Below are 16,821 nucleotides of genomic sequence, written 5' to 3'. Positions count from 1 at the left end.
AGGGTCCACAGATGTACATGGCAAGGCTTTGTCGAGATTTTTTATGTTACTCTGTAAAGGGCTACCAATGATGCTATATAAATTATAACTACATCTAATAGTAATGTCCATGGCTTATGCTAATTATGACACAGCAGAATCAGATCAGCCACAAAGTAGGCATTTTCAATATATTTCAATGTACATTTGAGACTCCTCAGATATGCAGCAAAATATGACTTTGCGAATTAACCAGATATGGAAAGAGCCCCCAAACTGACCTGGTGAGAACCTAGCAGATTCTAGAAGGCACAGAACATTGAGAGTAGTTAAAAGAAGGAAAGCTGGGGAAAAGGCTCTGCTCGATCTCCAAGGAGTTCATAGTTTCAGAGGGTAGCTGTGTTGATCTGAGACAGAAGTTGTCCGTAGAAAAGCTTGCTAATCTCCATGGAGTCTATAAAGGCCTGGAGCAAGAGAGATGTGTGCATGTGAGGAAAATGTCCAAACCCCATATTTTCCCCATGACTCCACACAAGTCCTTTCTGATATAAAGTACGTGGCTTATGCCAATCCTAAAAGCAGCAAATCCCAGGTAGAAATGTTTACATACTCTGCAGGTCTGCCTAAAAGTTAACTATAAAGGGGAAGAAAGACAAAAAAATTACCTGGTCTGGGCTGAGCATGTTTAAAGAAGGACAGAATATTGAGAGCTGTTGAGAATCAATTCAAAATCTTGTTGAGTGTGTGTGTGGGGGGGGGGGTGTGGATTTCACAATATTTATCTTTTCCTGTTCCCCCATTCCAGGCCTCGGTGCAGAAGTCACATATTTTGTTGAGTGATTTTAACCCATCACTGCTCATTTTTTGCATTGAACTGGCAATGCATGTGTTTTTCTGGGCTCATTGTGGTTAATAAGGGGATTTCCATTGTGTTGCATATGTTATGCTGCTGCTATTGGAGTGTGACAGTGAGTTAGAATCATTTTCCTTCCTGAATAATTTTTGCCTCAGAATAACATGCTGAGAATTACTTGCTGTTCAGGAGAATGTAGCCCCTTCCATCGCACTTGAGTCACTTGTCTGTATATAAAAGGCGTGGGGTGGGGAAAGACAATCAGGACAATTTCTTAAGACTCCGAATTGCTACAAAAGGCACACAAACAAATCCGGCTTCCCATCTGGCTGTTCTTTGCACATGTGGTAGATTACATTTCAACTCTGTGAAACTTGGATTCTTGTGGACCTCTGAGCATCTTCTGTGTTCTGATAGTGAAAGTTGCTTGGCAGTACTAAAAATGACTGTATTTGGTCTTATTTTTATGAAGCCTAAAAGACTAATAGGTGTGGTATGTGCTATACATGTGTCGTATATAATGTGTGTTTTAAATTAAGTAATTTTTTTCCTATAAAACATATAGGAAGGTTGGTATTTTCAGAATTTGTAAATAGGCCCAAATATAGATATACAGTAATGTTAGAACAACAAAATTTGGGTCCAAAAACTTTAAGACTAGCAAAGATTTATTTGAGATATAAGATTTCGTGTGTATGAAACCTCCTCAGATAATCTGCAGAAATGTTAGGAGACAGTCCTGAACAGGACTGGATATTTCGCATTCCCATATGCCAGCAGAAAATTCCTAAAATCCTATTTTTGGGACTGTCCAGTTCTATTTATATAATATTTAATGCAAATGTAAAATATAAGATTCCAGTAGAAAGTAGATATAATAGAACATGACATTGAAATGCAAATTTTTCAACTTCAATGTGATGCAAGCAAATAACAGTATATAACATTGGTGTTAGTCTTAAATTTTGTGTCTGAGTGCAGTCGCATTGCTAAGTGTGATGGAAAGCTGAGAGCTGAGATATCATATTTCCAAAAAAGGTAACTTCTGTTAAAATGCAGATGTACCCTGTCCAACTTCACATTTCTAACTAGTAAAGTCAAACAAAGGAACAGGAGGGAAAAGACCTTTACTAAGAGCTGAGGGGCCTGCCTGAACACAGCCAGGGCACTAAAATATATAGAGATCATAAAATGCAGATTAGGAATATAACTTGCTGCTAAATGAAGTAAAATCTTAATACTATAGAATGTATTTAAATACCTGTATCTAATGCAGAACTTGACCCCTAAGTGTATTGATAGACCCAAAGAATGAATTTGGTTTCAGAGAGGGGGTGGTCTTCTGCAAATTTAGGATTCTCTCCCCTCCCCACTTTAAAGGAAAATATGAAAACCCCCAGAATGGAAGGCAGTGCATGGGTGGCAGAAACTTAATGGAGCCATTAGAGAGCCCACTGCTGGAAATAGCCCTGCCATTGCCTCTCCTTGGCAGGGAAGGATGAGGAGTGTGAGCAGCCATTGCATCCCCTTTGTCATTTCTGCCAACCATGCCACTTCTGCTTTTCTGGCAACTACATTATTCACCTCCAGATAATTTATGAATAAATTAAATAGTACTGGCCCCTGTAGAAATTTTTGTGGGACCCATAAGAGAACCCATCCTCTTATCCCGTGACTGCCAAGTTTACTTGGGAGTCTCTGGTGAGGTACCTTGTCAAAAATCCTTTTGAAAATCCCAATATATAATTCCTGCCACATCACTGTTGCTTATATGTTTGTTCACTTTCTCAAAGAACTTTAAAAAGTTGGGGAGACAGGAGTTCCTTTGCAAAAGCCATGCTGATTTTCCCCCAGATGGCTTTCTTCCTCTCTGTGCATAATGATTCTGTCTTTGATTACAGCTTCTACTAATTTGCCTGGAACAGACATTAGGCTGACTAGCCTCTAATTTCCTGACTCCCCTCTGTACCCCTTTTTAAAAATGAGCGTAAAATTTGATACTCTTCAGTGCAATGTCTGAATTTAGTGATAAGCTACAGAAATAGGCTAGTGGCTACATATACAGCTTAGCAAACCTTCATCCAGATTCCTGGAAAGCCCTGTTCTAAGTAGACACTTTCAGTTTTCTCTGCCATTGTCTGTCTTCCTTCAGAATTCTAAACCTTTCTTTCTGGCATTGCTGTGCACTTTCCACTTAGCTTGTAATGTCATCTAGTCTAAGTTTAGTGGGTGTTTTACTTCAAAAGCAAAACAAAACTTGAGACCCAGAATCAAGAGACCATTGCCTAACCATTAGCTCTTGTTAATGAATCCTGAGCAAAGTGTGATATAAACATTTTCATTGCCTTTTTCAAGCATCTGAGAAATTGAGTTTTTGTTCACAAAACTTGTATTGTGGGGGTTTTTTTGTGCTGAAATAGATTGGCACAACAATGCTTTTTGACTCTGTATATATAAATAATCTAAAGAAGTGTTTAGTCTGCAATTTGTCTTCTAGTCCAAGAATCAGAATCATGTGATCAAGCCCTAGTCTCAGTGTTTTTGACTTGGATGAAACCTTGTGGTATTGTGTTGAATTAGAATATAAATACCTTATGTGGATTTTTTTATTCACAGACCGCATTAAGTAGTGACCATAAAAGGTTTCATAGGCCTCAAACCTTGACTATTCTGAGACAGAAGCCATCTTAGGAGACAATAACAAATTGACTACTTGCATGTTCTATGTCCCTCCTTGTAGCAGCATTTGTTCATTAGAATTGCATGAACCCAACAGTACTCAGGATTTATGGCTGAAAGGTTGAATCTGAATCACTAATCTTTGGAAACAACTTGAAACTGTGAAACTTGGCTTCACCTATAAATTTCTCTGGCCACTGCTCCAAGGGAATCAGCTAGTAAATATTCCTTACTTACTTTGATGTCTCATTAATTAATAGTCCTGATTTACAAACCAAATTGGTTTGTATCAGTTTGTGAGCCATTTAAAGTTTAACCCCCTGCTTCTTTTCCCTGCAGCTTTTCATGGGGAGTGGAAAGCAGGGGCTTCCAAACAGCTGAGCGGCCGGGACTATTGCTCATAGTGTAGTTGTTTTTCATGAAGAGCAGAAAATCCCTGCTTTCTGCTCTCCATGAAATGCCAGAAACTGCAACAAAATGTATAAAAGTTCATGGCGTTTATTCAGTTCACAGACATCACTTTGTGAACCATAAATCAGCTAAAATACGTGACTAACCTTAGTTTATCAGCTGGCTTGTGCGCATCCTTAAGTGATATAGGCTCTGAATGCTTGTCAGTAACTACCTGAGACAGGTATACAAAAAGGTAGCTTTGAGAGAAATACAATTTTACATCTGTTTTTTTCTTGCATGTGCTGGAACATGCAATCTATGTAGATGGATTCCAGCAAACTGTAAGATGTCAAGTCAAGTTGTATTTTAGGTATTTTAGAGTTGCAGTTTTGGGCAGCTTATGTCCTTCCCAGCTCCAAGGCTAATTGCTCTCTAAGTTGCTTGGGGGGGGGGTGGCTGGCTCTTATTTTGATGTCAGTGCTAATTATAAAGAAAATTCTCTTCCTTAGATGTTTTTTTTCCCCTTGTGAAATGTTGAGGTGCTCTGGACTTCTGGAATAGGGTAGAAAATAAATAAAACTCCATTGCATCTCGGGAATAATGCTGCCCATCTTCTTGCTTATATACCTACGGGGGGAAAGGTCATGATGGTAGGTTGCCTTTTCCTTGGAAGGGAGTGTGATGATTTATAATGCCTTAGATTAGATTTTCTTTGGCACTCACTAGCAAAAACTTGACCCCAGAGGTGGCTGGGTTAGTTAGGTACTGCCAAGCCACAGGCAGCTCAGTTACCACAGGCAATCTCCACTGTACTTCTGACCAGCCCTCTGCTTCCCCACCACCACCAAGTGTTACTTTGAAGCCTGATTGGTTATGCTGATTTCTTGATGCAATAGAATATTTCCTTTGCCATTACTTTGCCTATATTTCAGTGTCTTTACAAAATCTTACTATTCATGCTTAAGAAATGAGGGGGGGAGAATAAAATGGCTAAAGAGGAACTTTATGCAATATTTATTTTTGCAGTGACTTGATTCAAGATGGTTACAAAATGCTATTGGTCAGTACAAGCTGTATGGACTTTCCTGAGTATTTTCTCCATTGTAGGTAAGTGTAAGAATAATCAGAGTTATGACTGCACTCTATGTGCTTGTGTTAATGTTATATGTTGTATGATGTTCTACGTAAACCGTCCAGAGCTGTATGGAAGGGCGGTATATAAATCTAAAATAAATAATTGTGTGAATGCTATAGAAAATGAGTCATGTTAGCTCTCATTCTAAGAACATTTAAGGAATGCTACTTGAGTTGCTAGTTCCGTGGCTTTGTTTTCATATTTTTCTTGTTTTCTGGTTTACAAACATCTGGTCAGATTCCAGTTTAATTTTGTTTATATAAATATCCAGAGTTATCTCTCACACTAGTATTAACAGGAAATGTAACATGCTCCCATCAGCCTTTTCATTCTACTAGTACGTCTTTTCCCTTCAGTTCAGCTACTAACACTGGCACTATCTTGGGGCCAGAATACATGATAACACCGGACAATATGCCAGACGCATGTAGAGTCATGGATGTGCTTTCTGACTTATGGTCAGGCATAAACCTTAGACAGTCCTCATTCTCTTGGCGCTGCAAAGGGGCAAAGGGAGCCCACAGAAATGGAGAGTGGGGAGACCACCTTGTCTGTTGGTGAAGGCAGGGAAATTGAAAGCTCCTTGTTACCCTTTGTAGCACTAAACAAACAATTTCTGTTTAAGGTGAACTCTCCCAGTGAATGGCTAGTACACCCATGATTTCTCACATGTCTGGCATATCGTATATTTTGGCCTCTAGCAACCTTAACACTATTTCACTCCCTTATATATTTGGGAAACAGCCTCCTGGGAGGAGACTGTCCAGGGCCCTGTCTGTCCAGGTCCACCCTGATTGGACCTCCAGCTCCCACCTTCCCTCCTTGCCTGCGAGAAGCCTTGTGTCTGTGGCCTCTATTGTCATCCACGAGGAGAGAGACAGCGATAGGGCTTTGCTGCCTGGAGGAACGCTCCTGCTGGGAGGGAGCTGGGGGGGGGAGTTTGGAGCCTCTCTGCGGGCCGCAAAGCCATGTCAATGCTGGCGGGGGGGGGCTCTCCACTCCCTGTAGCCTGCTTTGCGGGCCAAAGGGAGCATCAGCCACCCTCTCACGTCCTCCTGCCTGCCGCCCCTTTCAAAGCCCATTTTTAAAATTGGCTTTAATACTAGTATGTCATAATCTCAGATGCCCTCCCTACCTATATTCATCAAGTCAACTCTGTTAGGAATGTATATGTATGTACTCCCCTCACCCCAGACAAATTGTGGCATTAGTAATGGGTAAACAGCCCATCTTGCCTTTGTATATCTTTGCCTATTTAGGTTATGTGTTTTAATGTATTTTTAACATAAATTCTAATTAGGTTTCCATATTTTAAATTTTATGATATTTGGATGGTATGCTTTTTTTCTGCTGTAACCTGCCCTGAGCATTTGGGGAAGGGCAGTTAGAAATGCAATAATAAAATAAATACATATTAACCTTTTGAAGCATGCACATTACAATTTGCATTAGCCTGAACAGGAAATACAGATAGCCGTTAGGAAATCCATTAGGATTTCGTCAAATGCAGGGCAAAATATTTGTTTCCTAGCATTTCTAATAGGTTTGGTAGCAATTACTATTTTCAGCAATTGTATCTTTACAGTTTACTAATGGCCTAACAGTCTACGGTTGCAAAATACAAAAAACAAAGCTAATGGTTTTTCCTTGTTTCAGATGGACTTGTGAAACTGTGCGGCCGAATCACCCCGGAGTCTCCAGTAGTGCAAATTGGCTCCAGTTTTACAGCAGTATGCATTCTCAATGACACTTGCCAGAACGTTTATGACAGTGTTCATGCTAGTCAGATAATCTGGAAGACTAAAAACAAGGTGGTTCCTAATGAACAGTATACCATAATAAATCGCACGGCTTCTCGAGTATCATTTAACGGCACTTCTACGCTGGTTTCTCCTCTGACCTGTAACGTCTTAATAGCAGGGCAGATGGAGCAGAATATCTATGGAATAGAAGTTCGGCTGGGCTGTAAGTAGAGTTTCTTAAAATTTTGATTGTGTTCCTTGAGAAAACCCTGCATGAATTTTTTTTTAGTGTCTGCCTAGATAGTAATAACTTGATTACTTTCTAAATTAACAGTAGTCCTCATCTAAGGCACCAGCACTGCCCCTGTACGCAACTAGGGTGAATAACATTAGAGCTGGGTCCCATACTGTATGCCTAGAGCAAATATTGGGCCCCAGGTCTGGAAAAGCTGAAGACCACTGTTTGAAAAATTCACAGAACCCTTAAGGCTAAACTTAACATCATGCAAAATGACTATTGGTTGTGTGGATAATCAGTTGGGAAGGGGAGAAGACACTGTTGAGCCATTTCCTCATCTGCTACTTGTTGTTTTAAAATCACTTAATTGTCTGCCCAAAAGGAGGATGGGAATTATAGGAAGCTTTTCCCATGGCAACTTAGAAAGACATCACATAATGACATGGAACAGGCAGTTTGGCTGCTAAAGCCCTGCATTTTTCTTCATGGAGGCATTTCCTGGTACTCAGATTTTAAATTGCATTTCATAAAATCTTAGCCACAACATTTTTGTGTCTCGTCTGTAACTTTGAACCTACTGCACAATAGGGGTAATGAGCTGCTAGATGAAACTGGAAACTTCACTGTAGTTTACTGAATCTACACTAAATTATGATTACAAGCTTTGCTGGTTTATGTGTCAGGTATTAATCTCAACACAGCCAGGAAGTTCATTACTGTTTTCCTTTGGGTCAGAATATGCCTACTAGTAAATTTCCTATTTTATCCTTTTTCTTCCCCCCTACTGCAGTACCCCCTGAAAAGCCTAAGAATTTGACTTGCATTACAAAACAGATAGAAAGAGATAAATACATTCTTCCATGTACCTGGGATCCTGGAAGGAATACTATCCTGAACACTGAGTATTATTTAAAACATCGATGGTAAGTTTTGGTTTACGTTTTAAGGTGTATACCTTAAAGATGTATACCGAAGCTCTGGAGAATTACTGTACTTTGATCTAGTTGTGTTTCTTTGGGTGGTTGTCTAACTATATACAGTACACACTAACAGTATTTAATTCAGCACTTTCAATAACTGACTATATCGTTATCCATTGTTCTCTTATATTTTTGTGAAACAGGCCTGGGGGTGGAGACTGTCCTCCCCTGTCTGATATGGAATAGGGCCAATCAGGGTGCAGCCAGCTTTTCTGGCCGCACCCTGATTGGCCCTCCCTCTCCACCTCCCAACCTCCCTCCTTGCCCGCTCACGGGGGGGGGGATTTCCTTCCCTGTGACCCGAGGCGGCGAGAGCACTTGCAGGGCTCCAGGGAACTGGCCATGGTGAGGATACGGGGGGGGGGGAGGAGATTCCCTTCCTTAGGGCCCGGCAAGCGCTCTCTCCACCTCACAGAGGTGGCAAAAGTGCTTACTGGGCCCCAGGGAAACTGCTGCGGCAATGATGGGGTGGGGGGGAAGGTTCCCGACAAGTGCTCTCACCACCTCTGTGAGGTGGTGAGAGCACTTGCCAGGCCCCAGGGAGGTCGCTGCAGCACTGGCGGGGGCCTCTGGGGGGGGGGGCTTTCAAAGCCTTTTTTTATGAACGGGCTTTGCAGCTAGTTAGATATAATGATAAAACCTCAGTTTCTTGTGCTGTCAATATGTTAGCAATCCCTACTGCTTCATTTGCTGGAAGACCAGATATTGGGTTTCCAAACCATGTTTTGCAGCTCGTAGATTGCAGTTTCTCATAAGTGTGGTTTACATGCTATTCAAAATCAGAACCTCATTTGAATTTCAGCTTGTTCAATAACAATGCTGCCTATGTACAATATCACAGCTACAGAGTGACATAAAAATCTTGTTACTCGTGCTATCATTAACTTCCACTGGTATTATATCGGAACGTGCCCTCTACTTCTCTGGCTGCTTCCTTGCTTTCTTTTCACACCCTGCCATGGTTCCTCTATATATTTGTGAAACAGCCTGGGGGGTGGAACATGTCTGGTTGTCCAAGTTGGTTGCCCCTACAGCTCCCGTCCTTCCTCCCTGGACGCTAGCCACAGAGAGGGACACACACAGCCCTGCCAGACCAAACACGAGCCCTCATTCCCTCCTATCACTCCTGCTGCAAGGAAGGCAGAGCTGCCCCAAGCTGCTGACAGAGACACAGAGAGAGCCGCTCCTGCTGCGACAGAGGGAGAGAGAGACAGACAGCGAGAGCTGCCCCAAACTGCACACCAGCCCTCCTTCCCTCCTACAAACCAGCCCTGATTACCTGCTATGCCTCCTGCTGCGAGGCAAACCGAGAGACACACAGGGAGAGGGAGAGACAGAGAGAGAGAGAGAGATCTACACCTCCCGATGTTCCCTGGGTCCAAGCACCCATTGCATTCCTGGTTCCAATGGGTTTCTTGCTAGTCAAGTATAATGGCACCTCCAGCTTTTGCCAAGGGGAGATAAAGGCAGCAGGATACAAGAACTCACAAAACACATGTTCTTATTCACCTTGCCATGAAACATAGCTGGAATTTTAGAAGGTTGTGAACACTTTTGTCATTCCAATTTGGTGATTTGTAGCTGTATGTGGCCACTTTCATCTTTATTTCGGAGCCATCAGCACCCTCTTATCTTGCTCTGAAAACAGTCCACTCTAGCTTCCTTTTCTAAGGCTCTGACCTGACTCAGGACAAGCTAAGTTCTGGTATGGCTGTGAGACTGGCTTATTCAATGGTGTGGTTGAAAAACATTAATTGAATAGCTGACTTGCATTAGAGGATCTTAAGTAGATATTCCTTTGCCATAGGAGTCAAACCCTTTGTTGTAAGCCCTCTGAGGAAGAATCTAGATGGGATGGGGTAGTGTAGCATTGGGCAAAGGTGGTCCCACTGGGTAAGGGAAAGATTTGGATTGGCACTTTGAGAGGAAATTGGGTGGGGGCTATGCCTAGGATTGTGGCTTATGAAGCTATACTCAGGATAACTTCCTATCTCCAAATTTAGGTTCACTGACACTTTTGAGGACTGCATCCCCAAAGGCATAAATAACACCTGTACTATAGAAGATGGTATTTCATTTTATGTCAGCACTGAAGTGTGGGTGGAAGCTAAGAATGATCTTGGGATGGCTGAATCGGAACACATTATATTTGATCCTTCAACATGTGGTAATTACATTTTATCATTCTAAGTATAATGGAGAAAAATGTTGCCATATTTGTGAATGTTTTTAAGATGGTACATGCAGACACTGAGAAAAGTCAATCATCATGTAAATGACAAAATAATATGCAGGGGCCACTATCCCTGGCACAGCTCCACTCTCAAGTAGAGGGAGAACTTGAAGATATAAGTTCAAATGTTTCCCAAGTCCCATAGCCTTCTCAGTAGCATCTGATTGTTGCTGTTGTTGTTGTTACTACTACTACTACTACTACTACTACTACTACTACTACTACAATGGTGTAGTTGTCCTATTGGCCTGGATTTTCTGTCTGGAGACCTAGGCCACAGCCTTGCTTCATACCAGACTTGGGTCAAAAGCCAAAGTGGTTGATTTTTTAAAAATAGTATCCCAGTATTTGTAAAGTTCTGTTATCTGGCAAAACCAAGGAGTTCAGGACTAGGGATGGGCACCAACTGGTTCACAAACCACAATTGGGTACAAACTTGGCCCAGTTTGGAGCCCCCAAACCAATGTTCAGGGAAGTTATTCTCCTTGAATATTTACCAGACTTCTGTCTGGCTCAGAGCTTCAAAAAAGGGAGAAACAAAATGGATTGCTGTGTCAAGCAGTTGATGGGTGCACCCACTGTGCTATTAGGCTGAAATGGCTCCAGACCTTTTCACCAGTTGGAAGGAGACGAAGCAAAACTGACAGAGGAAATGGATGCCAGCCATTAAAACCTTAAGCGGGGCAGGCCCTCCTGTCAGCTGTTAGGTTTAAATAGCTGTGAGACATTAAACCTGCCAGTTTCACTCCCACACACACACACACCTTTCTGGGTGATCTTTCCCTTTTCCCCACAGTGGGAAGAAAGAGAGATCTGAATTGGCTGGTTTGGGGCCTTTTTGGCTATGTTTGGGATTTGGTTTGGGGGCCACCCCAAATCGGAATTTTTAGGTTTGTGCCCATCCCTTTTCAGGACACCTGTAAATTCCTTTTTTTTTCAATCAAAAAAGAGGCAATCTTCAAAAATATCCTGCATCCTCTCAGGATGTCCCCCTCACCTGAGTGGGACCAAAATCAGATTATGACACTTTGCAGCCAAGTGAACATATTTGGAGTAGTTTAATCAAATGTTTTCATTACCTTGATGGATGAAGATACGCCATGCATTTAAAACAGAGAAACTGTCCTCATTTTCCTCTTCAATATACTGTACCGTATTTGCCGGCATATAAGACAACTGGGCGTATAAGACGACCCCCCAACATTTCCACTCTAAATATAGAGTTTGTACATTACATTACAGTACTGAAGTGCACCCGGCGTATAGGACGACCCCCCCCCCCCACTTGGAGGCATGTTTTTCAGGGGGGGAAAGTAGTCTTATACGCCAGCAAATACTGTAATTGTTTCTCAGACAATAACTTAAATCCAGCCAGCCATCAGCACAAGGTGGAAGAGTTTTTCAGTATTTTTTGCCTGTTAGTCCTTTTCAGTCCCCAGAAAGATTATTTCTAGATTCATGGAACCTATGTTGACAAAAAGCCCTGTGGGTCAGAAAGCATTGAAGGAAGAGGTAGAAGGACTGGTTTCTCCCACTTCCTCCAGTTCCTCCCACTTCCTCCACTGTATCATGGCATGTGCAGTTCCTGAAATCACTTTTATGGAATGCTAGGGAATGGGGAAAATCTGCAACACCTAGAATTTTCAGGTGGTTGGATCCAAGCCACGCTGCAGTAACAACATAAATATTGGGCTTAGAATAATTTACAGTGGGGGTCATCAACCCCCGGTCTGTGGCCTGGTGGCAGGAGAGCTTCTCCCTGCGGGGGGGGCGGGGAGAGGGAAGCATGGCCGCCGGCACGCCACTGGGCACAAACGCACATGCGTGGCTACTCAGTGCATGCACGTTTGCACAGGGCTGCCATGCATGAACGGCGCCCCCGAGTCGCCCTCTCCCCCCACCCCTTGGCAGCGGGCCGCAACAAGAGAAAGGTTGCGGACTGCTGATTTACAGTAGTATTTTTCTCATAGATAAGTATAAGAAGCCCAACAGTAAATACTTGTTCTGTTGCAGCTTCCCCTCCAATCCATGTAGCTGTGCTTTGTGGTGACTTTCCCAGGGGCATAATTTTTTCCATTGGTAAATGCCTGCTGACCTACACACCTGAGTATTACAGTTTGAATTAATATCTAATTAGAACAGTGTGTGGCTGATTTATATATATATATATATTTTTTTTTTCCCTAGTGAAACTTCTACCTCCACACAAGTTTTCAGTCAACATAAGTGAACTTCCCACAGTCCTGAAACTGTCATGGGAAAATCAAGTCCATGTAAATTTGGAATTGGAACATAACATGCGATACAAAGTCTTCGATAGTTTGGACTGGCTTGAGGTAACCCTATATCCGTTACATGTTTATGCTTTTCTGTGATGCTTTCTGGCAAGACCAAGTATAGTGCTTGTTACGTAAATCCCAGCAATTGAAAAAGCTATACCTTATTGATTGAAATTGTATGGGATTGGTTTTTTTTAAACATTGAACAAAATTAGTACATATTTTTATGCTGAAAATTTATGAAGAAACAGATTAATTACAGTAGTAGTTCAGCAGCCTGGAAGGACCTTTTTCTTGGATAGTGTTCATAGCTGCCAGGTTTCAGAAAGGTTTCAGAAAGATTACATTACCTCATTGCTACAATTCTGTACTAATAATGTGTCTGTCAAGAAGAAGGATAGCTTTCAAGAAGGTAGGCATGCTGGTCTGAAGCAGTAGAGCAAAGAATCTCTAGTTACCTTTAAACCAATAAGAGATAATGTGCTTAGGTAGCATAGGGTACAGAAATTTACATCTCTTTCCTACTTTCCCATTCTCCAGACTGGGATATTGGTAATTTTGCTCTTATAATTTTACTCCTTTAAAATTGAGGCATTTATTCTTTTAAATTCTACAAATAAGCCAACCCTAACAATTTGCCTTTTAACAGGTGCCTCCTGGGGATACGGCAACACGGAGAACTTCCTTCATTCTCCAGAATTTGAAGCCACATACCAAGTATGTGGCTCAACTGCGTTCTAAGGTTAAAAACTGGATAAATACCAGTCAGAATGGGATAGTGAGTGACAGCTGTCAATCTCGTTGGAGTGATTGGAGTAAAGAAGCAATTGGGGTCACAGCTGAAGATAGTAAGTGATACTGTCTACTCTTTGTTACAAGTTGCAGAAATACTGAGCAAATCTATTTCAACCTGACTGAAGAAAGGGCTTTTTGCAGCCCATCTTTTCAAGTGACTAGAGCATGAAATGAGGTTGATGGAATAATGATGGAGAGCCGAGCCCTGCCGGAGCTAGCACAATTCCGCAGGGCCTGCAAAACAGAGCTCTTCCGCCAAGCTTGTGGTTGGGGCCAGTGGGCTGACAATATCTTCTGGCCCCTCCAGAGTCCCCTCCTATCAGATATGCCCACTGGAAATCAGCCCAAAGCATCCAAGAAAAGTGTGTATCCAACCTTTGCTTGAAGACTACCAGTGAGGGGGAGCTCACCACCTCCTTAGGCAGCCTATTCCACTGCTGAACTACTCTGACTGTGAAATTTTTTTTCCTGATATCTAGCCTATATCGTTGTATTTGTAGTTTAAACTTTAAACCCATTACTGCTCGTCCTTTCCACTGCAGCCAACAGAAACAGCATCCTGCCCTCCTCCAAGTGACAACCTTTCAAATACTTAAAGAGGGCTATCATGTCTCCTCTCAACCTCCTTTTCTCCAGGCTGAATACTCCCAAGTCCCTCAACCTATCTTCATAGTCCCTTGGCCCCAGATCATCCTCATCGCTCTCCTCTGTGCCCTTTCAATTTTATCTACGTCCTTCTGGAAGTGAGGCCTCCAGAACTATGTTATCAAGATGTTATCAAGTAAATTGGCTGTAATTTATTTATTTTATTATCAGATTGATATCCCACCCCTCATTTGCATCTTGTGGAGGCTAACAAGAGTTGATAAAGTACAATACAGGTAGCATGAACTAAAAACAGTAATCAATTAAAATAAGTACGTATACAGTAGCCAAATAAAATGAACCATTTCCCAGCCCCATTTATCCTGCTGTAAGTTCACCCAGCTGACCCAGCAATTCATGGTGTTACAGTGGAATACACAGGGGTGCATAGGGGGTGTTGCAGTGTTGTAACTGCAGTGTTGTAACTCACAGTAGTTTGCATTGGCCTCTAGCAAAGGCTTGGAAGAAGATCTCTATTTTACAGGCCCTGCGGAACTGCTGGATTTCTAACAGGGCCCTGATCTCATGCGGGAGCTCATTCCACCAAGCCGGGGCCAGGGCCGGAACAACCTTGGCTAAGGCCAGGTGCACTTCTCTGGGGCCAGGGGTCACCAGGCTGTTAGTGTTGGGGAGTGTACTCAGGCGATCCATTAGATACACTGGACACAGACTGCATTTTGCCTTAAAGGTTAGCATTTGAATAATTGTCATTAATTTAGCATTAGTGTAATCAATAAGCAAGTCTGTCAGTTTCAGTATTCTTTAATGTATCCTTTTTTGATTTTTGCTATTTTAAACTCTGTTCATTTTTCTTTTAAACTCAGGAATAATATTCTGTTCTTTTTTATTCTAACATTTTGTAAATTGTTTTGCCAGTGTATTGTATAAAGCCTTCCAGGAATATAAAGAAAGATAAATGGCCCATTTAAAAAGACCAACCTGGCTTTATAACTGATAGGAAGCCGGAATAGTCTTGTCAGTGTGGGAATGTGAAGGCTTGACATTTGTTTATGCTAACCGAAAGCAGATATGCTTGAAAGGAAAAAGAGAGTGGGCTAAAATGATACAGCTGCCTCTTGGTTACAGAAATGTTTGTTTTTCCTCAGAACCATCTAAGGGGCCAGCTTTGTGGAGAAAAAACCTTGCTTCTCCTTCACCGGGAAATAGGTCTGTGTTGCTGACCTGGAAAGTAAGTAGTGTCATACGTTTATAAGAGCACTCAATGTTCAGTACACCTGTTGCAACACTGATGACGCATCCCTGTTGCATATAAAGGTGCCATTTATATCAAACTGCACTGGCTCAATGATCTGGGGTAAGGATTTCTTCACTTTAAGCTAGTGGAGGTGATCCGTGTTGCTTTGGCCTATAGACGTCAGAGTGAAACACGGATGACACACATTTACTTTAAAGGTGCACATGTTAAGCATTTATTAGTGACCACGTTTTAAATTAATGGAGAGGGTCCCAGTGAGTTTCATCGCTTGTTACATTTTAAGCGGGATAGTGTTGTTTGCCCTTCACAACAGATATAACAAACTTTTACAGTATTTGCTGGCGTATAAGACTGCTTTTTCCCCCTGAAAAACATGCCTCCAAGTGGGGGGGTCGTCCTATATGCCGGGTGCACTTCAGTTGGGATAGACATAGCTGCCCATAGTACTGTAATGTAACAAACTATATTTTGAGTGGAAATGTTGGGGGGGTCGTCTTATACGCCGGCAAATACGGGTAAGTTGTTCTGTGTGACAGAATGCTATAAAATGTTGTCTGAAAATCCTCCCTCAATCTTAGAGCATGATATTCAATAGCAAATGATTTAAGGAGCAGTGCTTTCTTCTCTTGCATAAAGAACATAAGTTGTGTGCTCAGAGCCAAAACAAACATGATGCAAAAGATCATGGCCATTTTCTTCTCCTTTAAACATTAAAAGCAGCCAAATGGAGCGGCAGTTTGTATAAGAGAACCAGTGTAGTGGAGAGAGAACACTACCTCTCATGTCATTTTTCCACTCTAAAAATGTTCTAGCTTTGTAGCAGGAGTCAGTATCTCTCTCTCTCTCTTTTTGGGGCTTTTTAAAATGTAGTTTTAGTTTTCCCATTTAGGGCTTATTGCAGTTTCAGGGGATGTGATATTGATACTGGAAGGACTTTATTTGGCTGGATGCTGGTCCATACCTGGGTTCATTGGGGTGATCTGTTCCCCCTATTTACATCTCATATAAGAGTGACGGCTGGCAACTGGTGCCAAGACAGCGAGTCGCTGAAGAGTTATTGTTTTGACCTCCATCGATTTGTGTATTTTGGGGGTTTGATGTATGTAATTTAGGTAGTTGTTGTTGTTTGTTGTTGTTGTTGTTATCCTTTAATTTATATTCCGCCTCCCCCTGGAGGCTCGAGGCTGGTCACATAAAATCAATCCCCTAAAAACAGTAATAAGAACAATAAAACATAGTACATTAATCACAACAAGACTAGAATGGCAGCCAGGTTCATGCAAACTAACCCAATTTAAGGGGTTTTATGATAATTTTTATGCTGTTTTATTGGATGTAAACTGTCACGAGCCAGTACGCTAGAAGTGGCAGTATTTAAATGTAATTAATAAATAATAAATAAATAGAAGGTTAAACACCTTCTCCTGGTGCTGATTCAAAATCTAATACTATTAGCACCAGATATGCAAAATCAAGAGTTAGGTCTTCATAATCCAGGGAGAGACTTAAGCCTGGTTTCATGTACATATTCCACGCTAGAGCATGAAGTTATTTTGTTAACTAGTTGGCAACATTAGATTTGCTTGCTTTAACTTGAAGTGATAAGCTAACCCCATTTTGTGACTTTTAATTTTGCAGTATCTTCTGCGAAGAT

The 16,821-nt window shown here is 41.7% G+C and overlaps 1 protein-coding gene across 1 annotated transcript in view; it reads left to right on the top strand.

Moving 5' to 3' along the window:
• IL6ST (interleukin 6 cytokine family signal transducer) overlaps positions 1-16,821 on the top strand; it is a 34,340-nt gene that overhangs the window by 1,784 nt on the left and 15,735 nt on the right. Inside the window, exons 2-8 of the mRNA XM_077347150.1 lie at positions 4,931-5,011; positions 6,696-7,004; positions 7,810-7,942; positions 10,003-10,166; positions 12,420-12,568; positions 13,161-13,359; positions 15,058-15,140. Of these exons, the coding sequence (XP_077203265.1) occupies positions 4,945-5,011; positions 6,696-7,004; positions 7,810-7,942; positions 10,003-10,166; positions 12,420-12,568; positions 13,161-13,359; positions 15,058-15,140 (1,104 nt within the window). The 5' untranslated portion in view covers positions 4,931-4,944. The remainder of the gene's footprint in view (positions 1-4,930; positions 5,012-6,695; positions 7,005-7,809; positions 7,943-10,002; positions 10,167-12,419; positions 12,569-13,160; positions 13,360-15,057; positions 15,141-16,821) is intronic.

The sequence above is a fragment of the Paroedura picta genome, chromosome 7 (genome assembly GCF_049243985.1).
Source record: "Paroedura picta isolate Pp20150507F chromosome 7, Ppicta_v3.0, whole genome shotgun sequence".
NCBI classification, from domain to species: domain Eukaryota; kingdom Metazoa; phylum Chordata; class Lepidosauria; order Squamata; family Gekkonidae; genus Paroedura; species Paroedura picta.
This window is presented reverse-complemented; position numbering and strand designations above follow the sequence as displayed.